Source organism: Acinonyx jubatus, chromosome A2, assembly GCF_027475565.1.
Source record: "Acinonyx jubatus isolate Ajub_Pintada_27869175 chromosome A2, VMU_Ajub_asm_v1.0, whole genome shotgun sequence".
NCBI classification, from domain to species: domain Eukaryota; kingdom Metazoa; phylum Chordata; class Mammalia; order Carnivora; family Felidae; genus Acinonyx; species Acinonyx jubatus.
This window is the reverse complement of record NC_069383.1, coordinates 107,726,300-107,751,845: the sequence shown is the minus strand read 5'-3', so window position 1 is coordinate 107,751,845 and position 25,546 is coordinate 107,726,300. Positions and strand designations below refer to the sequence as shown.

The following is a 25,546-nucleotide window of genomic DNA, read 5'->3' as shown; positions in this document are numbered from 1 at the left end:
TCTGGATCCTCTTTCAACTCATTGTCTGGGTAAACTACTCTCCAGCTCACCAAATTCAGCTTAAGTACATTCCTCTCTTTAGAACAACTTCCCCATTTGTGCCCCTTATTTTTGACATCTCTCCCTGAAAGGCTCTGATCTGAAGACAGACACTGTCATCCATTGCCTCACTCCCTGACACGGAGCCCAGCCCTGGAATTTCAGTAGATGCTGGTGGAATCAAGGCTACACAGCTCCTGGGCAGGAGGAGTGGCACTCCCTGAACGACATGGTCTGTGGGCCACCTCCCTGACTTAGGGCTCTCTGAATGAATAGGGTAGGAAGGAGAAGGATTTGAGGCCCAGCCCATCACACGGGGACCAGAGGGGAAGCAAATTAGGGTCATATATGCAACTAGCAATTTGTGACATGTTTGAATCATTCATTCATTCATTCATTCATTCATTCACGTGTGCGTACTACAGGGGAAGCACTGATAGACTCTGGGGACAGAGCTGTGAGCTAGAGTGATGAGGTCCTTCCCTCATGGATCTTACACTCTGGGGGTGGTGATGGGAGAGGGGGCACAGACAACAAACAAGTATGGTTTACTGGTTGTAACTATAAACGATCATTGCAAATAGCGGTATATGTGTCATGAAGAAACTAGAATATGTGTGATGTGATGGAGACAGGGGGCTACTTCGTTTCTGATGGATGGCAAAATGTTCTGTAAGAAGGTACCATTTAAGCCAAGACTCAGTCGACAAGAAGGAGCTATATTGGCCAAAGGGGCAGAACATCATAGGCTGAGAAAGCAGAAAGTGCAGAGACCCTAAGGCTGGAATCAGTCTGACAGCTCTGAGGCACAGGGAGAAAGCCAGTGTGGCAGTGTCAGGGGATGACAACTGGGAGGGACCAGGCCAGCTTTCTGGGCTTGCAGTCGAGCCTCTTTATTGGGGTTTCATTCATTCACCGCAGCGCAAGGGGCTATAGGCCTTGGTGACCAAGTTCAGCCCTGGGATCTTCCCCCCACACCCCACACCCAAATGATAAATACAGGATTCCTGTTCCTGTGCAGATGACTTCAGGGTTCCTTTATGAGAGGTGCCTCCAGAATTCAGTGTAGTATGGACTGTGGGGTACCAACCTAGGAAACTCACTTTGGAACTGGATTACATAGCCAAGCTACAGAGAGAGCCCAACTGTCCTAACTGATGAATGGATAGAACAGATGTGGTACACATATACAATGGAATATTACTCAGCCATCCAGAAGAATGAACTCTTGCCATTTGCAATGACATAGATGGAGCTTGAGTGTATTATGCTAAGTGAAATAAGTCAGAGAAAGACAAATACCACATGATTTCACTCATATGTGGAATTTAAGAAACAAAGCAGATGAACATATGGTGGGGGGGAAGAGAGAGGGAAACAAGCCATGAGAGGCTTAATGATAGAGAACAAACTGAGGGTTGATGGAGGGAGGTGTGGGGGGGGGTGGGCTAGATGGGTGATGGGTGTTAAGGAGGGCACTTGTGATGAGCACTGGGTGTTGTATGTAAGTGATGAATCACTGGATTCTACTCTTGAAACCAATATTGCACCATATGTTGATTAACTAGAATTTAAATAAAAATTTGAGGAAAAAATTGCATTGCCATAGGAAATGTAGTATTTTTATTTAGTTGTGGGACATAAACTTAAAAACAAATAACCATCTTGGCCAATAAACACACGAAAAGATGCTCACCATCACTTATCATCAGGGGAATGCAAATCAAAATTACAGTGAGACGGGAGACCGGGTGGCTCAGTCAGCTGAGTGTCGACTTTGGCTCGGGTTGTGATCTCGCGGCTTGTAGGTTCAGCTGTGCTGACAGCTCAGAGCCTGGAGCCTGCTTCCGATTCTGTGTCCCCTTTCCTCTCTGCCCCTTCCCCTTCACGTGCTCTCTCTCTCTCTCTCTCTCTCTCTTTCTCTGTCTCAAATATAAATAAACATTAAACAACTACAATGAGATATCACCTCACACCTGTCAGAATGGCTAAAATCCAGAACACAGGAAACAACAGGTGTTGGCGAGGATGTGGAGGAAAAGGAACATTCGTGTGCTGTTGGTGGGAATGCAAATTGTGGCAGCCACTCTGTAAAACAGTATGGAGGTTTCTCAAACAGTTAAAAATAGAACTACCTTAAGATCCACCAACTGCACTACTGGGTATTTACCCAAAGAACACAAAAAACATTGATTCATAGGGATACATAGCAGCATTGTTTACAGTAGCCAAGATATGGAAGCAGCCCAAGTGTCCATTGACTGATGAATGAATGACTAAAGAAGATGGGAAGATGCGGGGGGTGGGGGGCGCCTGTCTCAGTCCGTTAAGCGTCTGACCTCAGCTCAGGTCACGGTCTTGCAGTTTGTGGGTTTGAGCCCCGCATTGGGCTCTGTGCTGACAGCTCAGAGCCTGGAGACTGCTTCAGATTCTGTCTCCCTCTCTCTGCCCCTTCCCCGCTCATGCTCTGTCTCTCTCGCTCTCAAAAATAAATATTTAAAACAATTTTTAAAAATGAAGATGTGGTATGCATATATAATGGAATATTACGCAGCTATAAAAAGAATGACATCTTGACATTTGCAATGACGTGCATGGAGCTAGAGAATATAACGCTAAAGCAAAATAAGCCACAGAAAGACAAATACCATATGATTTCACTCATGGGGAATTTAAGAAACAAAACAAATGAACAAAGGGGAAAAAAAAAAGGAGACAAACCAAAAAAACCAGACGCTTAACTGTAGAGAACAAACATCAGTTTACCAGAAGGGAGTTGTTGGGGGGGGGGGGCGGCAGAGGATGAATGAAAAAGTCAGGGGGATTAAGGGATTAAAGGGTACAGTTGTTGTGAGGAGTGATAGGTGGTGTATGGAACTGTAAAATCACTATATTATACAGTCGAAACTAATATAACACTGTATGTGGACTAATTGGAATTAAAATAAAAACCTAAAGTAAAAAAATCATCTTTCCTGAAGACGGTTTTATTTCTTACACTTTTCCTATGATCCGGACATCTACCCTCACTGAGGTATGTATCTATCTTTAAGGTTGTTTGAGGGGGCCGGTGGAGATTACCAGGCATGGAAAGTCCTCCACAGGGGGCAACCCAGGGCGACATCAGGGAGACTGGGAAGCCATCCCCATATGTGCATACATAATGGATAATGAGGATGGGCGGTTTGACCTCTAACCTCTCCGGAAGGTCAAGCGACTCCCCTACAGCTAGGGCAGCGGCCTAGTTCGCATGCACGGGGCGGTGCCGGGGGCGTGGCGTGGCGGCGCCGGGGGCGTGGCGTGGCGTGGCCGTGCCGGGGCGGGGGCGGGGCGGCGCCGGGGGCGGGGCGGCGCCGGGGGCGGGGCGGCGCCGGGGGCGGGGCGGCGCGAGCGGCGGTCAGGCTAACTTGTGGCCAGTCCGTAGCGTGGGCGGTGTTCACGGTTCCCCCTTTCCAGGCCCGGTTCTGGCGCCGCCGCCAGCCTCTCGGTCCCTGAGCAGGTCCGGCCAGGCCGGGAGCGACACCGAGGCCCTGGCGCAACCACCGCCACCACCGCCGCCGCGGGCGCAGACCTCGCCTGGGCCGGTGAAGGTGGGCACCGCCCCCAACCGCCGCCTGGGCAGCGTCCGCGGAGTGCTTGTGTCTTCGCCGCCGGGGCGCCGGGCCCGCCTGTCGTCTCCCGGCACCGGCCGCTCGTCTTCCGAGGCCCGCGAGGAGCTGCGGCGCCGCCTCTTGGGCCTAATCGAGGGTAACCGAGTGATGATCTTCAGCAAGAGTTACTGTCCGCACTGCACGCGGGTAGGCGGGGCGGGGGCGGGGCCGGCGGGTTGGGGGGTCGGGCCGGCTGGCTGCTGGGGGCGTGGGAGCTCGGGGGAAGCGGGGTCTCCCGGGGTCCAGGCAGCTCATCCCTTCCGCGACTCTGCGGACAGAGCGCCAGCCGGTTCAGCCCTTGGACGGGAGCCGGGATGCCGCGCGCGGTCTCGGCGGTGGTGGTGACAGGCCCCGTGGCTTGGTCCCTTTGGCACCGCGGGAGAGACGGCCACGCGGCCGACCTCCTAGACTCCGGGCCTCGGAGTCAATACTTGTTCTCGGGACTCGGCCTGTGGTTCTTCTCCTGGCGGTTAGCCTGACGGTGGCTTCTTTATCAAGAGCTTATTTGGAGAGATAAAGGCATTTCCACAAACTTTTTGCTTGGTGAAAGGGTGGTCTGGGGAGAGGCCAGGACGTGGGAGTAGACTAAAGCTGGATTCAGATCCCACTTCCTAACTGCGTGACCTTGACCAGGTTACAGAACCCCACCTAACCTTGGTTGTCACATCTTGTTAAACGAACGTAAGGAAGGGTGCGAGGATGGTAGCAGGTGATGGGTAATTTCAGCTGTCTTGCCCACTGCCTTAACTTTCGTTGGGCTGGCTGGGAATGCAGCATTGTTTTTCTGGGCACATTTGTTTTTAGTGGAAAAATGACCTGTGTAGAAACGAACCCAAGTAAGAGAAACCCATCTGTACAAACAGGGACTTTCAGTACTTTGAACTGCATATTATCAAAAAGTTGAAATAATAATACATGGAATATGAAAAAACATAAACTATTAGGTTAGGTTTATCAAATTATAAGCTATGTTTTTCAGGTTTATTTTCAGGTTTACATTGCCTTATATTGTTTCATAAAACATGTACATCATGCATATACATCTTAAAGGATAATGAAACACTTGTGTTTTGGAAACCTTGGATGCCTCTTCCTCCTTACTGCTAACCTTAAAAATAAAACTGCCCGCGGCGCCTGGGTGGCTCCGACTTCAGTTCAGGTTGTGATCTGTGGTTTTCCGGTTCGAGCCCCGGGTTGGGCTCTACTGACAGCTCAGAGCCTGGAGCCTGCTTCGGATTCTGTTTCCCTCTCTTTCTGCTCCTCCCCTGCTCATGCGCGCTCTCTTTTGCTATCGCTTGCGCGCGCTCTCTCTCTCTCTCTCTCTCTCTCTCTCTCTCGTGCTCTTCCTGTCAAGAATAAATAAACAGTAAACAAATGGTCTTGGGCACCTGGGTGGCTCTGTCAGTTAAGCGTCCAACTTCAGCTCAGGTCATGATCTCACAGCTCCTGAGTTTGAGCCCCAAGTCTGGCTGACAGCTCAGAGCCTCGAGCCTGCTTCAGATTCTGTGTCTCCCTCTCTCTCTGACCCTCCCCCATTCATGCTCTGTCTCTCTCTGTCTCAAAAATAAATAAACGTTAAAAAAAATAATAAAAGAAGAGCAGAATTACAGTCCAGGACAAGCAAACTACCATGAAACCACAGGCAAAACCATAGGCAAATCTGAACAGAGGAGAGGGCTGCTTTTTTATAGAGGAAGGGGGAGATTGGCAGGGCCATTGTAAACAAGAAGTCCTCTGGGGTAAACTGGGGATTCCGAGCATGATGGCTTTTCACTGGCTGTACTGGCTAGGCTGTTCCCTGGGGCTGAGAAAGGCTTTCTTCTTTCTGCTGGGGTAGTGATAGTATCTGAGCAAGATCCTTCTCCTTCTTGTTGGGTTTGCAATTGATGGGGAGTGGTAGGGTGTGAGAGCTATCCCTCCTGAACCCCCCAACTACGTTTTAGTGAGGTTTCCCTTTATTAACATACTCCTCCCTCCCCCTCCAGCCCACCCCCACTGGGATTTACCACTGTCCAAAATTCCTTGCTTTGCTTTACAGTTTTCCCAAATACATGTATATCCTTAAATGATATTTTGTTGCATTTGGCTTGTTTTGGTACTTTATGAAAGTAGAAATCATACATATGTATTATTTTGCAGTTTTCCTCTCAGCAGTTATGTTTTAGAGATTCATGCGTGTTAGTATCTGCAGCTGTGGCTTGTTAATCTTCATATCTGTAATCCTTAGGATGAATCATACCACATTTTATTGATTGTGCTGTGTCTAGTATTTTGCTCTTGAAAACAGTACAGCTGTGCCTTTTCTTGCAAGTAAGCTATGTGCAAGTATGTAACACTTTATCTTAGAGTAGGTATCTTGAAGCTGACCTTGCCTAAGTGACTCCAAGACGTTTTTCCAAGTGATTATACCGCTGGCAGTATATAACTGCTCCCCTTGTTCTAAGTTCTTGCCAACTGTTGAGACATTTTATGATCGCCATTCTGGCAGTTATGAAATGGTAGTTTTCTGTGGCTTTAATTTTCAATTTCCCCAATAAGGTAAACATCTTCTCATGTGTTTACAGGTCATTTGGGTTTCCTCTCTATGAAATTCACATCTCATGCTTATTTCTCTGTCAGGTATTTATTTTTGTTCTGATTCATAGCTGTTCTTTGTATATTTTGGGTGCTGATCCCTTGGATATATGTGTTGGCAGTCTCCCAGATTTGACTTTTCTTTTCATTCTGATTGTGAGATTTTTCAGCTAACTGAAATTTGCCAAGTTTAATGTAGTTGAATCTGTCACTTCTTTTTCCTTTGTGCTTTTTGTATCATCTTTAAGAAACCTGTTTCTACCTCCGAGGGCATAAAGATACTCTCCTGTTTTAGCTCCTGAAAGTTTTGGAGCATGCTTCTGACACCTTCTCACACCTTTATTATACCTGTACTTGATGCTGATGATGTGAGTGGAGATCCAGTTTGGTTTTTTTCTTTATGACTTAAAAGATAATTACTGTTTCATTTATTGGAGAGTCCATCCTTTCTGTGCTACTTTGTTGTTGTTGTTGTTTTAATGTTTATGTATCTTTGAGAGAGAGAGAGAGAGAGAGAGAGCGAGCATGAGCGGGGGAGAGGCAGAGAGAGAGACACACACAGAATCCGAAGCAGGCTCCAGGCTCTGAGCTGTCAGCACAGAGCCTGACACAGGGCTCGAAGTTGTGAACCGTGAGATCATGACCTGAGCTGAAGTCAGAGGCTTACCCAACTGAGCCACCCAGGCGTCCCCTTTCTGTGCTACTTTGAATGCTCACTCATCATGACCATCAAGTTCTTCTGTATGCATTGATCTGTTTCCAGGCGTTGCCTTCTATCTCTGCTCTTTTTAAGTTGTCCTTTGGAGCTTATAAAAGGGCCAAGTGATCAGAAAGGTACCTGTCCACTGTTGTATCACTGGGGCCTAGAATAGTGTTAGGCATGTAACGTGCATTGAATAAATAAATGGTCTTAGATCATTCTAGTCGAACCTTTGCTGATGAAGAAAATCTTAGGACAAATGATCCTGCATCCTGTGTTTGTCAACACTTCCAATAATGTGGCAACTAGTTTCAGTCCCATTACATAATTGGATAGCTCTGATTGTTAGATTTTTTTTTAGAACTTGAGCCAATTGGGGCCCCTGGGTGGCTCAGTCCTTTGAGCTTCCGACTTCGGCTCAGGTCCTGATCTCATGGTTTGTGAGTTTCAGCCCCACTTTGGGCTCTGTGCTGACAGATCAGAGCCTGGAGCTGCTTCGGATTCTGTGCTTCCTTCTCTCTCTCTGCCCCTCCTCTGCTCATGCTCTGTCTCTCTCATAAAAAACATTAAAAAAAAAAAAAAAAGGAAATCTGCTTTTACTTGAATGATCAATCTTCTGGTATTTTCTCTCAGCGTTTTTCTTACCTGGCCAGGCAGCCCACTTTTTTTTAATTATTATTATTTTAAAAAATGTTTTATTTTTTTTTGAGAGAGAGAGAGATAACACAAGTGGGGGTGGGGCAGAGAGAGAGAGGGAGACACAGAATCTGAAGCAGGCTCCAGGCTCTGAGGTGTCAGCACAGAGCCTGGCGCAGGGCTCGAACCCAGGAACTGTGAGATCATGACCTGAGCTGAAGTCGGACACTTAACTGACTGAGCCACCCAGGTGCCCCCAGCCCATTTTCTTTATGTACTCATATCATTTATCTGTATACTTGACCCTTCACTAATTTGATTGTACAAAAGTTTGACTATGAACCTTTGAAATGTATCACCCCAAATTGGACACCTTATTCAACATCTGTGTGGAATCAAGCAGAGAGGTTTCTTCCTTGATTGGGCCACTAATATTATTCAACAAGCATTATGGGAGCTTAGTGTTGTGGAAACACAAAAATGAATAAACTGAGAACTCATAGTCCAATGAGCAGTAATCAGCCAGCTCTCCTGTCCTACAAGAAGTGACTGAAAAAAAAAAAAAGGAATGAGAGGCAAAGATAATCGCTTGTGTGGCGGATCGGAAAATTTTCAGGAAATTGTATGTAAGCTGTTTCTTGAGAGATACATTGGATATCTGTAGGTAAAAAAGAGCATCTAGCCAAAGAATTAGTATAAGCAAAAGTAGGAGATGCTGAAATGAAAATAGTGTGTGGCTGAACGGAGGGGATATGATAGGAATCAGGAGAGTAATTGGAAAATGGCTGGAAATTTACACTTAAAGTCATATTGAGGAGACCTTAAAATGCTCCTAGGTAAGCGTGGACTTAATGATGTGGGCAGAGTTATCTCAGACTTTTGAGAAGAGGAGTGAAGAGGTCTGTGATTTGAAATCTGGCAATGGTATGAGGAGTAGACTGTGGAAACAGCTAGATGAGTGGAGACGTTACTGTTAGGATAATGGCCCAAACTACAGTGGAGAAAACGCCCTGATTTTTTTTTTTAAGTTTATTTATTTTTTTTTTTTTGAGAGAGAGAGAGAGAAAGAGAGCGTGCACACACATGAGTGGTGGAGGGACAGAGAGAGAGGGAGAGAGAGAGAATCCCAACCAGGCTCCGCATTACCAGCTGGGAGCCGAACACAGGGCTCAAACTCACAACCTGTGAGATTATGGCCTGAGCTGAAACCAAGAGTCAGATGCTTAACTGACCGAGCCACCTGGGTGCCCCACAGAAGCGCCCTGAGGTTTTAAACTTCTTCCCCAAATTAACTTTAAGCCATGTTTCCCCAGTCCTGAATCCATATGTTTGTGTGTTAAAATTTCATACATCCGTTGTCAGCTTTGTGGGGGGCAGTAACATATATATAACATAAATTTTACTGTTTTAACCATTACTGTGCAACCATCATCACTGCCATCTGTCCACAGAACCTGTTTCATCTTCCCCAGCTAAATTCTTCATTCCCTTTCCCATCGAGCCCCGGAAACCACCATTCTGTTTTCATCTCCATGAATTGAACCACTCTAGTTGCCTCATATAAGTGACATCATGCAAGATATGCCTTCTTGTGACTCACTTATTTCACTGAGCACAGTATCCTCAAAGTTCCTCCACGTTGTAGCCTGAGAGAATTTCTTTTCTGAATAATCCATTATGTGTGTTCCTCCAGTGACGGATACTTGGGTCGCTTCCACCTTTAGGCCATTGTGAATGTTGCTGTTGTTAACAGGGGTGTACAAATTGATGTTTGAGTCCCTCCTTTGAGTTCTTTTGGGTATATACGCGGAGATGGGAATTGCTGGATCGTGTATATGGTAGTTCAATTTTTAATTTTTTGAGGAACTACCATGCTGTTTTCCGTAGTGGTCACACCATTTCACATTTCCACCAACAGTTTCCAGTTTCTCCAAATCCTTGCCAACACTTGTTATTTTCTGTTTTTTGTTTTGTTTTGTTTTTGTTTTGATAATAGTCATCCTAATGGGCACAAAATGGCATCTCATTGTGGTTTTGATTTGCATTTCCCTGATGGCTATCTTTTCATGTCCTTATTGGCCATTTGATAATGGCTAATATCTTCTCTGGAGAAATGTCAATTCAAGTGCTGTGTCAAGTTTTTAAATTGAGTTATTTGTTGTTGTTGACTTTTAGGAGTTCTCTATATACTCTAGATGTGAATCCCTTACAAGGTGTGTGATTTGCAAGTGGAACTCAACAGTTTCCTCCGTTGATAGTGTCCTATGATGCACAAAAGTTTTTAATTTTCATGAGATCCAATTTGTCTGTTTTCTTTGTTCCCTGTGCCTTTCGTATCATATTGAAAGAATCATTGCCAAATCCAGTGTTGTAAGGCTTTTGCCTTATGTTTTCTTCTAAGAAGGTTTATAGTTTTAGCTCTCATGTTTATGTCTTTGATCCATTTTGAGTTAATCTTTGCATGTGGTGTTAGGTAAGGCTCCAACTTCGTTCTTTTGCGTGCTGGATATCCATCCAGTTTTCTCAGCACCATTTGTTGAAAAGACTGTCCTTTCCTCATTAAATGGTCTTGGCACCCTTGTCAAAAAGTCATTGAACCTTATATGTGAGACTTTATTTCTGAAATTCCTGTTTTCTTCTGTTGATCTTTATGTCTGTGTTTATATGCCAGTATCGTACTGTTTTGGTTACAGTAAGTTTGTAGCAGTTTTTGAAGTCAGGAAGTGTGAGACCTCCAACTTTATTCCTTTTCAAGGTGTTTTTGACTCTTCAGGTTTCCCTTGAGATTCTGTATGAATTTTAGGATGGATTTGTCTATTTTTGCAAAATTTGTTTTTGGGGTTTTGATAGAGATTACACTAAATATGTAGATTGCTGTAGCTAGTGTTAGCAATGTAAAGTCTTCTATTCCATGAACATGGGATTTCTTTCCATTTATCGGTGTCTAATTCTTTCAGCAACAGATAGCTGTCAGAGTACAAGTCTTTGCCTCCTTCCTGAGTTTATTCCTAAGTATGCTTCTTTATGCTATTGTAAGTGGAGTTTTTGTCTTAATTTCTCTTTTAGATTGTTCGTTGTTAGTATGTAGAAAAGCAACTGATTTTTTTGCTGTTGATTTTGTATTCTGCAACTTTGCTGAATTTATTAACAGTTCTTTGGTACAGTCATTAAGGTTTTATACATATAAGTAATCATTGAACAGAGAGAGTTTTACTTCTTTTCCAATTTTGATGCCTTTTATTTCTTTCTTTTTTTTTTTTTTTTTTTGCCTTATTTCTCTGGCTGGGATTTCTAGTACTGCGTTGAATAGAGGTGGTGAAAGTGGGCATTCTTGTTTTGCCCCTCGTCTTAGAGGAAATGCTTTCAATCTTTCACCGTCAAGTATGGTATTATCTGTGGGCTTTTCGTATATGGTCTTCAGCATCTTGAGGTAGTTTTTTTTATTCTTAGTTTTTTTGAGTGTTTTTGTCATGAAAAAGATGTTGAATTTTCTTAAATGCTGTATCTGTATTCATTGAGATGATCGTGTAGTTTCTTTCCTTCATTCTGTTAATGTGGTGTATTATGTTGATCTGTGTTTACATGTTGAACCATACGTACATTCTAGGAATAAATCCCACTTGGCCATGGTATATAATACTTTTAATATACTGTTGAATTTTTATAGCTATTATTTTGTTGAGGATTTTTGCATCACTATTCATCAGGGTCTGTGGTTTTCTCGTAGTGTCTTTGTCTGGCTTTGGTATCAGTGTAATGGTGCATTAGCCTTAGAGGGAGCTTAGAAGGGTACCCTCTTCAATGTTTTGGAAGAGTTTGAGGAGGATTGGTGTTTCTTCTTCTTTGTATGTTTGGTAGAATTCACCAGCGAAGCCATCTAGTCCTGGGCTTTTCTTTGTTGGGAGGCTTTTGATTGCACGTTCAGTCTCCTTACTAGTTATAGGTCTATTTCCATTCACTATTCATGATTCAGTCTTAGGAAGTTGTGTGTTTCTAGGAATTTATAGATTTCATGTAGATTATCTAATTTGTAATGTACAGTTGTTCATAGTACTCTCTTGTAATTCTTTTTCTTTCTGTAGAAACGGTAGTAATGCTCTTTCAATTCTGATGTTAGTTATTTAGTTATTTGAGTCCTCTCTGTTTTTTCTTTAGTCATTGTAGCTAAAGTTATATAAATTTTGTGGATCTTCTCAAAGAACCGATTCTTGGTTTTGTTGATTTCCTCTATTGTTTTTCTATTCTCTATTTTGTTTATCTCTGCTGTGATCTTTATGTCATTTCTTCCCCATTGCTAGCTTGGAGTTTAGTTATACTCTCTAGTTTCTTAAATTGTACAGTTAGATTATTAAGATATTTCCTCTTGGGGTGACTGGGTGGCTCAGTTGGCTGAGCATCTGACTCTTGATTTAGTCTTAGGTCATGATCCCAGGGTCATGGGATAAAGCCCCACATTGGGCTCTGCACTGAGTGTGGAGCTTGCTTAAGATTCTCTTTCTCTCCCTCTGCCCCTCTCCCACACTTGCACTTTCTCTCTCTCTCTCTCTCTCTCTTGCTAAAATCAATAAAAACAAAATAAAAAAGATATTCTCTCTTTCTTAATATAAGCATTTACAGCTATAGATTTTCCTTTAATCACTACTTTCACTGGGTCCCATAAATTTTACTGTTTTATTCGGTATGTTGTATGTTCCTTTGAGAAGATGTTCTCTAATTTCCCTTGTGATTTCTTCATTGACCCATTGTTTAAGAATGTGTTGGTTTAATTTCCACGTATTTGTGGACTTTCTGGTTTTCTTTCTGCTATTGATATTTAGTTTCATTCTACAGTGATCAAAACAGATACTTTTTATGATTTCATTTTTTTTTTTTTCTTAATTAAGACTTGTTTTGTGGCCTAGCATATGGTCTACCCTGGAGAATGTTCCATGTGTACTTGAGATGTGTATTCTGCCTATCTTGGATTCAGTATTTCGTAATATGTCTATGAAGTCCATTTGGTCTGCAGTGTTCTTCAGTCCTCTGATTCCTTGTTGATCTTTTGTCTTGTTGTTCTATCTAGTTTTGAAAGTGGAATATTCAAGTCTCTTACTATAATTATAATTCTGTCCATTTCTATCTTCAGCTTGTTTAGGGTTTGCATCATATATTTGAAGCTCTGATGTTTGGTGGATACGTTTATATAATTGTTACATCGTCTTGGCATATTAACTCTTTTATCCTTATATGATGTTTAAAAAAATTTTTTTAATGTTTATTTTTGAGAGAGAGGGGGAGGGACAAAGTGCAGGCTGGGGAGGAGCAGAGAGAGAGGGAGACACAGAATCTGAAACAGAGCTATCAGCACAGAGCCCAACACAGGGCTTGAACCCACAAACTGCAAGATCATGACCTGAGCTGAAGTCAGATGCTTAACCAACTGAGCCACCCAGGCACCCCTATGATGTCCTTTTTAGTCTGTTATAACAGTTTTGATTTAAAGTTTATTTTGTCTTATATCAGTATAGCCATCCCTGCTCTCTTTTGGTTACTATTTAATGGAATATCTTTTCTGTCTTTTTACTTTGAATTTACGTATGTCCTTAGCTCTAAAGTGAGTCTCTTCTAGACAGCATGATGTTGGATCTTGTCTTTTTATCCAGTCTGACAGTCTTTGTCTTTTGATTAGAGAGTTTAATCCATTTATATTTAAAGTAATTGTTGTTAGGGAAGGACTTTTGCCATTGTATTTGTTTTCTGGATAACTTACAGGTTTTTTGTCCATTCTTTTCTTTCTGACAGTCTTCTTTTGTGTTCAGTTGATTTTTTTGTAGTGACATTTCTCATGTCCGTTTGTGTGTATTTGCTAGATATTTTTGTGGCTACCATGGGGATTATATATAACATCCTAAAGGTATTACCTGTTTTAAACTGATAGCAACTTAACTTCGCCACACACAAAAACTCTGCTCCTTGGTAGTTCTGCCTCTTTTTACATTGTCAGTGTCACAGATTACATCTTTATAGATATGTATCCATTACTATAGATTTATAGTTATTTTTATACTATTGGTTTTTTTTTTTAAACCTTATATAAGAGTAAGAAAATGTACTTATGAGGGCACCTGGGTCGTTCATTTAGTTAAGTGTCTGACTCTTGGTTTCTATTCGGGTCATAGTCTCACAGTTCATGGGACTGAGCCCCATGTTGGGCTCTGTGCTGATAGCATGGAGCCTGCTTGGGATTCTCTGTCTCTGCCTCTCCCCCTCTCATGCTCATGCTTGCTCTCTCTCTGAAAATAATAAACATTAAAAAAAATGTAATTATGAACTAAAATCATAATAATACTTGTTTGTATATTTGTCCATATGGTTAGCTTTACTGGAGAATTTTGCATCTTCATATGGCTTTGAATTTCCAAATAACATTGTTTCATTTCAACTTGAAGGACTTTCTTTAGCATTTCTTGTAGGGCAGGCCTAGTATTAACACTACCTCAATTTTTGTTTATCTGGGAAAGTCTTAATTTCTCCCCTCATATTTTAAAAAAACCTTTTTTTTAAATGTTTATTTATTTCTGAGAGAGACAGTGTGAGCTGGCAAAGGGCAGAGAGAGAGGGAGACACAGAACTCAAGTAGGCTCCAGGCTCTGAGCTGTCAGCATTGAGCCTGATGCAGGGCTCAAACCTGCGAACCATGAGATCATGACTCTAGCCGAAGTTGGATGCTCAACCGACTGAGCCTCCCAGGTGCCCCTCCCCTCATATTTGATGGACTGGGTTTTTTGGTTTGTGTTGTTGGTTTGTTGGTTTGTGGCCATAGAATCCTTGGTTGATGGTTTTTTCCTTTTAACACTTTAAATATTTCATCCCTCTGCCTCTGGACTACAAGGTTTTGATTGAAAAGTCCACCAATAATCTTAGGAGGATTCCTTGTACTTGTTACTTGTAAGTTACTTTGTTCTTGGTAGTTTCAATATCACCTCCTTGTCTTTGTCTTTCAAGAGTTTGATTACAGTGTTTCTTGGTTTGGGTCTTTTTGGGCTTTTCCTTTGGGTTTTCTTTTAGTTTCTTGTGTTTGTATATCTATGTCTTTCCTCAAATTTGGGGAGTTTTTGGCCATGATTTCTTCAAATAAGCTCTATGATTCTTTCTTCAATTCCTGTAATGTATATATTGTTCTACTTTATGATGTCCTTTAAATCTCTTATTCTGTGTTCATTTTTATTCATTCTTTTTCCTTTTTGTGCCTCACAGTAATTTCAAATGCCCCATCTTCAAATTCACTGATCCTTTCTTCTGCGTGTTGGGAGTTTTCCGTTCAGCCCATCTAGTGACTTTTGCAATTCAGTCATTGGATTTTTCAGTTTTAGAGTTTCTGTGTGGTTATTTCTTATCTTTTTGTTGATAATCTCTTTTTACTTCTGTATCATTTTCCTGATTTCCTTTAACTCTTTGTATTTTTCTCTTTGTGTTTAGAATAGTTGCTGTAAGGGGTGCCTGGGTCGCTCAGTCGGTTAGGGCGTCCGACTTCGGCTCAGGTCATGATCTGACAGTTCGCGAGATCAAGCCCCATGTCGGGCTCTGTCTCTGCTGACAGCTTGGAGCCTAGAGCCTGCTTTGGATTCTGTGTCTCCCTCTCTGCTCCTCCCCCACTTGCACTCTGTCTCTGTCTCTGTTTCTCTCTCAAAAATAAATAAAACATTAAAAAAATGTTTTAAAGTCTTTGTCAAGTAAATCTGAAGGCTGTATTTGTTCAGGATGTTTTTGGAGATTTGTATTTTCCTTTGAATGGGTCGTGTTCTTTTATTTCTTTGTATGCATATGATCTTTAGTTGAAAATTCAGCATATAAAACAGCTACCTGTCATAGTCTTTGCAGACTGGCTTCATGCTGGGGGAGAACTTCACTAATCAGTGCAGCATGAAGTCTTGCCATCTTTTTAGGCCTTTTCTGGACATTTGTCTTCCCTGGTGCTGTCTGTGCTTTTCACACGTGGGCTCAATTTTCCTGTATACAAGGCTGTTTTGGTTTGGTTTTGTTAACCTTTATTTTTGAGAGAGTGAGACAGAGCATGAGCAGGGGAGGGGCAGAGAGAGAGGGAGACACAGAATCCGAAGCAGGCTCCAGGCTCCGAGCTGTCAGCGTAGAGCCTGAGGCAGGGCTCAAACTCGTGAACCGTGAGATCATGACCTGAGTCGAAGTCAGATGCTCAACTGACTGGGCCACCCAGGCGCCCCTATACAGGGCTGTTTTGAAGTATGTTAGCGCCTGGGTGGCCCATTCAGTTAAGCATTCAACTCTTGATTTCAGCTCAGGTCGTGAACTCACTGCGAGTTCGAGCCCCATGTCAGGCTCTGCACTGACAGTATGGAGCCTTTTTGGGATTCTCTCTCTCTCCCTCTCTCTCCGCCCCTTTCCTTCTTGCTTGTGTGTGGGTGCATGCTCTCTCTTTCTCCCTTTCTCTCTCTCGCTGTCTTTCAAAATACATAAATACACTTAAAAAAAAAATCTTTAAGGTGTGTTAAATTCCTCAAGAATCTTTCCCCTGCTTCTACTTGGGACCTTAGCTGTTATCTTGTAGTCTCCTGCCTGTAATTTCTTGCCCCCAATCGTCTGCAGATTTGTAGTCCATTTTCAGTTTTCGTGAGTGACCCCCACTGCTCCTCATGGCTTCCACTAGCCTAAGATCCCAGCCACTTTTGACCATCTGAACTCTGAGTTAGGCATCACAGAGACCGATCCCTAAGGCAGCCCTTGAGTTAGAACATGCACAGTTGGGCTGTGTGCTCTCCCCATTTTGTGGAACGGAACTGGGGCCCAGGCTGCTGCTCACCTCTTATTGTGCCTTGAAACATCAAGGAGTGGGTGACTTACACGCCATTAAAAATGCCGCAGGATTTTCTGCCATTTTAAATTCGGTGTTTTCTTCATTGGGCATACACTTCATTGCTGTAGATCTTTGACCCGTTTCCTATTAAGTTATCTTACTTTAAGATTGTTGAACTTCTTGGATATGTAGATTACTGTTTTTCATCAAATTGGGGACATTTTTAGACATTTCTTCAAAAACTTCCTTCTCCTTTCTTTTTTTCTCATATTCACCCTGTGTATGTTGGTGTGCTCAGTTTCTCTGACATGTTTCTCTGACACTATCCATTTTTCCCCCCTTCTTTTTTCTCTGTGGTTTCAGGTTGCACAATCTCTATTGATGTATCCTCAAGTATGCTAATTATTTTCTTTTGCCAGTTTAAATCTATGTTGAGGCACTCCAGTGAACTTTTTTTTTAATGTTTATTTATTTTGAGAGAGAGAGAAAGAGTGTGAGAGAAAAAGGGCCGAGAGAGGGGAGGACAGAAGATCTGAAGCAGGCTCTATGCTGACAGTGGAGAGTCTGACACGGGGCTTGAACTCACGAACAGTGAGATCATGACCTGAGCCGAAGCCTTGTCCATGCTCTTGTCCAGTGAGGTCTGGACCCCTTTGCAGGGGTAGTTTTTGAAGCCTATTTGTGACTCATTCTGACCCTAGAGGGGCTATTGGCCAAAGCTTCTTGGCTTTCTTTGGTAAACTTGCTGGCTTGCAATTGTCTGTTACTCTCAGGAAGCTACCAGCCTTCTCCTTTTTTCTTACCACCAGAATCTTCATTGTTTTCAAGAGTGCCTTTAGACTTTGACCTCCCTGCCGCCCCCCCTCCCCTCCCCCGCCCCCCCCCCCCCCCAGTCTATTTCAAATAAAGTCCTTTCTTTTGGATAGAGCTTTGGCCTCTCTGATCTTAGGTTACCTCTTCCCCTGGGCAAAATCTCTGAGACCTTGCTCCAGACCTAGGGGTGGGACAGCGACCTGATTCTCTTGGCGTGACAACCCTGCTTTATGAGCGGGGTTCTGGGTGCGGACTATAGCCTCTGGTCTTGTTGGCTTACCTCTCCCAGCCCGAAACCTTGCTGTACAGTATTTTTGGCTGGGGGTAGAGCCTTTGATCTGTGAGTGGGGGCTGGGTGAAAGAAGGGAGGAACGGAGCCCCTGTGTCGTTAGCCACACTCTCCACGAATGGTGGCTTTTGCCACTCTGAGCGGTGGTGAGACTAAGAAATGCCAGTGGCCTGCCCCTTCTGGTGCCAGGGATTTCAGGGATTAGGGAGCCTCATTTTCTTGTTCACACTTGAAATAGAGCTTCTATCTAGCTGACCTAGGGGCAGGGGCGGGAGGGTGCGGGTCATGACTCTGATCTACCAGAGTTGCTTGACTAAATGCTTCATTTGCTGTGTGCCCTTAGGACAATTCCCAGAGACTTTAAATGATTGTTTCTTTAGTAGTTTTCACCAGTTGTGGGTGTTTCACCAGGGAGCTGTTCTGCCAAGCTCCCAGTGCCTCTGTCCCGGAAGTGGAACGTCTGGGCTTTCTCTGGAGGGCTGAGGGCGTGAAGGGTGTTAAGTGATGGTGAAAAGGGGACCTTAAAATACTACTTTGACTGCGATTAGGTAACTGGACATCTACTTCGAACACCTGTATGCCATATTTTGTAGCTCTGTTGAATCTTCCTGAGTGTAAAACCCAGGTACATTTTTGTTACAGGTTAAAGAACTGTTTTCTTCTTTGGGCGTTCAGTGTAATATCTTGGAACTTGATCAAGTTGGTAAGTAGGATGGGTAGTGTATACTTTTGTTTGTAATAAACATCAACAAGACTACCTGCCGTTTGCTTTGTTCAGTTCAGTTTACTCTTGTCTCTTTGGGTTAGGCGAGCTGTCTTTGTCTACACTCAACCATGCAGAAAATAGAACACTACATGACAAATAATTGGGTGTAGATTTTTTTTTTAATGTTTATTTATTTTTGAGAGAAAGAGAGAGAGAGACAGAGCGTGAGCAGGGGAAGGGCAGAGAGAGAGGCAGTCACAGAATCCAAAGCAGGCTCCAGGCTCTGAGCTGTCAGCACAGAGCCCGACATGGGGCTCGAACTCACGGAGTGTGAGATCATGACCTGAGCCGAAGTTGGATGCTTAAACGACTGAGCCACCCAGGCGCCCCTAGATTTTTTTATTTATATGCTTTTCATATTTGAGGGAAGGGAGCAGGAGGAAGATGTATAAACGGCTAACCTTGAAACCCTTCAAGGCGTGTCATAAGTATCTGCCAACTTTCTGGCACAATAGATTAAGCTGTTATAAATGAAAAGAAACTACCCTTACTTCCTGATTGTATTAGCCATGCAGGGAAACACAGGAACTTTTCAGCTTTACGCTTTTGAATTCTTGTCATCTCTCATCCATCCAGCTAATATTAACTGAGCACTTTACACATGTGGTCTGCAAGGGTGGGAACCAGGGTGGTGAACTGAAAACAGTTTAGTTTCTGCCTCCACCAGACTTCACCAACTCCTCTTAGCCATGTCTCCTTAACAAGTGAAATGTTCCCGAATCTTTGAGACTTTTCTGCGGCGTATACCAAATAGGGGAGTCAGAGGTAGTCGTGGCCTTGTTTTATTTTTCGGGGTGGAGGATACACTTGGACTATGGGTCATAAAGATATTTCACATGTAATTATAGGAAGTATTTTCTGAGTTATTACAGTTGAAGCAGATTATATCTTGATATTTGCTCTTTAAAGGAGATTCTTACCTATTTGTCTTGGCATGGCCACTGAATAATGCATCAAAATCTAATTTAGAAGGATTTGTTTTAAATGAATTTATAGATTTGCCTTTATTCTTTGTTTCCTTTGAAAATACATGGGTGTTTCCTCTTCTTGAGTCATCATTTTGTGAAGTTATATAATATATAAATATGTAAATACTGACCTTTTATGGCTGTGTGCATGTGAGCGTTTGGTGTTGTAACACTTCTGTTCAACTCCCAAAAGTTTGGAACCCTTTCAATATTTTTACATATTTAAGTTTTTATTCTTCAGATGATGGGGCCAATGTTCAAGAAATGCTGTCAGAAATCACTAATCAGAGAACTGTGCCCAATATTTTTGTGAATAAAGTGCATATGGGTGGATGCGATCGAACTTTCCAGGTAATAATAGTATTATATGTTTTTAATGCTGTTTCTTCAAAGTTTGTTTTCACATTTATTCAAAAGGGGTGAGAATGGCTTTTAGGAGTCTATTCATTTGTCTTTTGGAAGTTGTAAAATGGAAAAGCGTGTAAGAGAGTTATCAGATCATCTTGAAAGTAGTGATAGATGAGATTGCTGTTTCTTTTTTTCATTTTTGTTTTAATGTTTATTTTAGAGAGAGAGAGCGAGTGGGAGAGGGTCACAGAGAGAGGGAGACACAGAATCCAAAGCAGGCTCCAGGCTCCGAGCTGTCAGCACAGAGCCTGATGCGGGGCTAGAACCCACAAACTGTGAGATAATGACCTGAGCTGAAGTCTGGCACTTAACCGACTGAGCCACCCTGGCCCCCCAGATTGCTGTTTCTTTTTAAGTTAGATCCTTATTCTATAACTGCTTACTTTTATTAAAATCCTGTTCCCTTATAGTTTTTATGTATGTATGTAAGTGGTAGTAGTGATTAAATACTTCTATTTCAGATTGTAACTTAAAATTACATTTTCTTGGGAAAATAGATTGTCTGCATTGTATGTTAATCTATGATCAGCATTGTTATCTATTAACAACCTGCTTCATTAGTCCCAGAAGCCATCACCCAGTTCCCATGGAGGTATGTACCTTAATCTAGAGATCCCTAAACACCTACGGGAGTGCTGGTCTTGCCACTCGTAACCTGGAGAAGATGTCAGAAGATGAATCTGGAACGTAGAGTTCTGAATTCCACTTAAAAAAAACTTTTTTTTTAATGTTTATTTTTGAGAGAGAGAGAGAGAGCAACAGAGCATGAACAGGGAAGGGACAGAGAGGGAGACACAGAATCTGAAGCAGGATCCAGGCTCTGAGCTGTCAGCACAGAGCCTGAAGCAGGGCTCGAACTCACAAACTGTGAGATCATGACCTGAGCCAAAGTCAGAGGCTTAACCGACTGAGCCACCCAGGCGCCCCATCAATTCCATTTCTTATGAAAGGAGCTGCCTTGCATGGCTGATGCTTAGGATTCACAGTTTCCTAAGGGCAGCTTGAAGTCAGGAGGCCAGAGGAGTCCTTCTTAGAATGTGCCAAAAGCCTCCAGGGACACCCATCCTTCGGGGGCCGTGTGGCCTGCGCTGAGTCCCATAGTTAAGTAGCTTTTCCACTGTGCTTCCCAGGATGAGCTGGTGCCACCTGGTGTCCCTAAAGCCAGCGTTGTGGATGGAGCTCCCATCTTCACATAAAGAAAACTGTTGTTACCTCACACATTGAACGTCTAACCTCACCCAAGCTACTACTTTTTTTTTTTAATGTGTACTTATTTTGAGAGAGAGGGAGAGAAAGAATGCAAGCAGGGGAGGGGCAGACAGGGAGGGAGACACAGAATCGGAAGCAGGTTCCAGGCTCCGAGCTGTCAGACAGAGCCCGACGCGGGGCTTGAACCCACGAACTGGGAGGTCACGACCTGAGCCGAAGTCAGTCGCTCAACTGGCTGAGCCACCCAGGCGCCCCTCGCCCAAGCTACTTTGCTCAAAAGGCAGGCCAAGCAAGCAAGAGACATTGTGCAAGAGCCAGCCTTTGTGACCACTGTTGAAAGAAAAAGCAAAATTTTGTGTTGTATAGGAAGGTTACTAAGAAGCTGCAAAATTTAGGTCAAATAATGAGAAACCAGGTAAAAATGTAAAGTGTATATCCTGCTGATGATGCAGAAGAGTTTCAAAATAAAGCCTACCACAGGTGAACAGAAGATAGAGGATTTTGAAAAATGATGCTTGGCTATTTTATATTTTACTGTACTGGGTTATGATATTTTGATGGTTAGACCAAGGCACATGACCTCATCTGACAAAAAGCCATGACCTGTGGGTTATTTGACACATGTCTAGATGTCAGGTGATAATGAACAAAAAATGTATGTACTTGGCATACATTCTATCTAGTTGGACCCCATTTGAATACCATCTAGATAAATTTATAATTCGAAGTTAGATAAATTAGAGACTGTTTCTTGTGCTTTTTAAAAATTTATTATGTCATTTACATCCAAATTAACATACAGTGCACCAATGATTTCAGGAGTAGATTCCCTAAGCCCCTCACCCATTTAGCCCCTCCCCCCTCCCACAACCCCTCCAGCAACCCTCTGTTTGTTCTCCATATTTGAGTCTCTTACGTTTTGTCCCCCTCCGTTTTTATATTATTTTTGCTCCCCTTCCCTTATGTTCATCTGTTTTGTATCTTAAAGTCCAATTAGAGACTGTTTCTAAGAGTTTTAGAAAAGCAATCCATGCTGATTAAACATAGGGTACAAAGAAACAGATTTTTAAAAGGTCATGCCATACTCTCTCCTTTGATTACACCGTAGGCACATCAGAGTGGTTTGTTACAGAAGCTCCTTCAGGAAGACTCAACATACGATTATGACCTCATTGTCATTGGGGGCGGTTCTGGTGGCCTTGCGTGTGCTCAGGTATGAAAATAATGAAACTCAGAGATAATTTTCCTGGCGATTGCCATAAGCACTTCTTCCCCTACTTTATTTATTTATTTTTTTTAACATTTATTTATTTTTGAGGCAGAGAGGGACAGAGCATGAACGGGGGAGGGTCAGAGAGAGAGGGAGACACAAAATCTGAAACAGGCTCCAGGCTCTGAGCAGTCAGCACAGAGCCCGACGCGGGGCTCGAACCCACGGACTGCGAGATCATGACCTGAGCCAAAGTCAGCCGCTTAACCGACTGAGCCACCCAGGCGCGCCCTTCCCCTACTTTAGAAAAGCCAATTTTGACGTTACAGTCCAAGCTTTTACTGTGATAATAAAAAGTAAAGGCTGTGTTCTTACATAGTCTTTTCCTTTCGGGGAGAGAAAAACTGGGGGATTGTCAGGAAAATGACGAGAACTTTATCTGTACCTTTTTTTTGTAGGAAGCTGCCATCTTGGGAAAGAAAGTTATGGTGCTAGACTTTGTGGTCCCATCACCTCAGGGCACGTCCTGGGGTAAGCGCTTTTGCCTTGTTGTTGTGACTTGTTTTCTGCTGTTTCCATACATCTTTGGCTTTCTTCAATCTAGTTAATCCTCATAACAGTCTCAAGAGGTACAACCGGCCTGTTTCATAGGTGAGGCAGGTTGAATAACTCATCTAAGATCTCATAGTTAACATGTGGTGATTAGGAAAGGGAACACAAAAATCACTAAGGAACATTTTGCAAAAAGAAAGAATTCCATGGTTCCAATATTCCAACACTCGTGCTGTAATAATTCTTGCACACCTGTGCTAACGTTTTCACTTAGTTGCCGTGTATTTATACCATGTGGTGCTGACCTAAGCTTGCCTTAACACTGGTCTGTGTTTCTGTGTCAATTTCATAGCTGCTCTCCTAGCGGCAGGACGGTCAGTCCGGTTAGTGTGTGTGTGTGTGTGTGTGTGTGTGTGTGTGTGTGTGTGATTGTCCAGGTCACTTAGTAAAGTGCACGTTGGGCTTCCAGCTAAAGATGAGAACGTTCATCTTCATAGAACACACAGATTCTGTGTTGGATATTTTCCATTCGTGTGTCAGATCCATTCTCCGTGTCTCTACCCTGCTCTGTGCCCCAGAAGGCTGGGGAATTGGCAGCCTTGTCCCCTGGCTCAGCCAGTTAGTGGTCATGGGAGGAGAACAGAAGGAGGACGTTGAAGGTCTTCATTCCCTGACTCCGTCCCTGCTGGTCCCTCCCTGGTGGTCGCTGCAGGTGTATGGAAGGCCACCTCCCCTTTCACGGCCACTCCTCTGTGGGCTGTGCCACGTGCTCAGTGTGCTTGCCCCTTCATGTGGGGTTGGCGCTGGTCCGCTGTTCTGTCCCTCTTCACTCTTTGTGCCCACACCCCTGTAATCATTTCTCTATAAACTCTCCTCTGTTTCCCAGCTTGAGGGTGTCATCCGTTTCCTGCCAGAACTCTGACAAAATGTGAATGGGGCACCTGGGTGGCTCAGTCGGTTAAGCATCTGACTTCGGCTCAGGTCACTATCTCACGGTTCATGGGTTCGAGCCCCATGTTGGGCTCTGTGCTGACCCCTCAGAGCCTTGAGCCTGCTTCAGATTCTGTGTCTCCCTCTCTCTCTGCCCCTACCCCGCTTGCACGCACTCTCTCTTTCTCTCTCTCTCAAAAATAAACATTAAAAAAAATATTTTTTAAATGTGAAAATCGTGTTTACAATTCAAATGTACTCAAAAATTTTAGCCTAGAATTTCATACAGTAAAGCTAATCTGTCTTGATTTTCCTTGTAACATGTGGATGTTAAAAAATGCGTGTGTATACCTGGCTTTTTTTTTCTCCCTGTCTCCTCCTGCCCTCTTCCCTCTTTCTCTCCTGTCCAGAAATGTCCTACTTCTCTGGATGACTAGAAGAGAGACTGTGATCAAAGACAGAATTTTCTGATTCATGCCCTGCACTGGAGCACTCCCGCATGGCCTGTTTTGTTCCGTTCAAGATTCAGAGTAGTGTCACCAGGGAGCTTGCAGTGGACCTAATGTTAGCTCAGAGAAGGAGTCAGACTTCCAGAGAATAAGGGCTGGAAGCTGGGGTTCCAACCCTCGATCTGGTACCCATCTAATTAATCTAATACAGCTCTGATCCATTTAGGGGTCAGATTCAAAGGAAAGTTTTAGATTCTCTCCCCAGAAGACTATTCATATGTATATTTGTATTTTAAAAAATTTTTTTGATGTTTATTTTTTGAGAGAGAAAGAGAAACAGGGTACGAGCAGGGTGGGGGACAGAGAGAGAGGGAGACACAGAATCTGAAGCAGGATCTAGGCTCTGTGCTGTCAGCACAGAGCCCAATGCAGGGTTCGAACTCATGGACCATGAGATCATGACCCGAGCCGATGTCAGATGCTTAACCAACTAAGCCACCCAGGCGCCCCTGTACATTTGTATTTTTGCTCATCCCTGGTCTCCTTCATAGACTCAGTTAAAAAGTTTGAGTTAATCATGTGCATGTTTTTTTTTTTTAATATTTATTTATTTTTGAAGGAGAGAGAGAGACAGAGACAGAGAGTGAGCTGGGAAGGGGTAGAGAGACAGGGAGACACAGAATCCAAAGCGGGCTTCAGGCTCTGAGCTGTCAGCACAGAGCCTGATGCAGGGCTCGAACTCATGAGTCGTGAGATCATGACCTGAGCCTAAGTCGGACACTTAACCAACTGAGCCACACAGGTGCCCCAATCATGTGTATGTTTTTGTGGGGTGTGAGGTTGGCCCTATAACCATCTGAGTGTGTCATTTCCACGTTTCAACAACACCTGCTCCATACATATGTAAAACCACACACATGCTGACACAGACACAGAGGAAACATTAAAACTGTTCTTTTCTTTCTTAGGTCTTGGCGGCACTTGTGTGAATGTGGGCTGTGTTCCTAAGAAATTGATGCATCAAGCTGCCCTTTTGGGGCAGGCATTAAATGACTCCAGGAAATTTGGCTGGGAGTATGGTCAACAAGGTGGGTAATAGTATATAAAAATTTGGATTGGGAGAAAACAAGACAGAATGCGTTTTTTTCTTTTTTTAATGTTTATTTTTGAGAACGAGAATAAGCAGGGGAGGGGCAGAGAGAGCGAGACACAGAATCCGAAGCAGGCTCTGAGCTGTCAGGACAGAGTCCAATGCGGGGCTCAAACCCATGAACCATGAGATCATGACCCGAGCTGAAGTCGGATGCCTAACTGATGAGCCATCCAGGTCCCCTGATAGAATGAGTTTCTTAGAGAAAGGCTTGTGATTTATATTACTGTAGTTGAGTCTGAAATTCATTTAGTGAACACTTGTTAGGACCCCACTTTGGCACAGGGGCGTCAGGGGTGGTTGCTTTAAGCCTGGCCCTGCTGTCAGGGGCCTTGGTGTGTAGGGAGGGATTGTGACAGGTACAGCCATCTCAGACCCTTTGCACAACATGAGA

General features: G+C 43.4%; 1 protein-coding gene across 1 annotated transcript in view; it reads left to right on the top strand.

The window, feature by feature from the left end:
* Window positions 1-3,202: 3,202 nt before the first annotated feature.
* The window catches only part of TXNRD3 (thioredoxin reductase 3), a 67,618-nt gene continuing 45,274 nt past the window's right edge, over window positions 3,203-25,546 (top strand). The window contains exons 1-7 of the mRNA XM_053220292.1: window positions 3,203-3,222; window positions 3,404-3,836; window positions 18,153-18,213; window positions 19,486-19,595; window positions 21,970-22,074; window positions 22,530-22,602; window positions 24,971-25,090. Coding sequence (XP_053076267.1) covers window positions 3,203-3,222; window positions 3,404-3,836; window positions 18,153-18,213; window positions 19,486-19,595; window positions 21,970-22,074; window positions 22,530-22,602; window positions 24,971-25,090 — 922 coding nt within the window. The remainder of the gene's footprint in view (window positions 3,223-3,403; window positions 3,837-18,152; window positions 18,214-19,485; window positions 19,596-21,969; window positions 22,075-22,529; window positions 22,603-24,970; window positions 25,091-25,546) is intronic.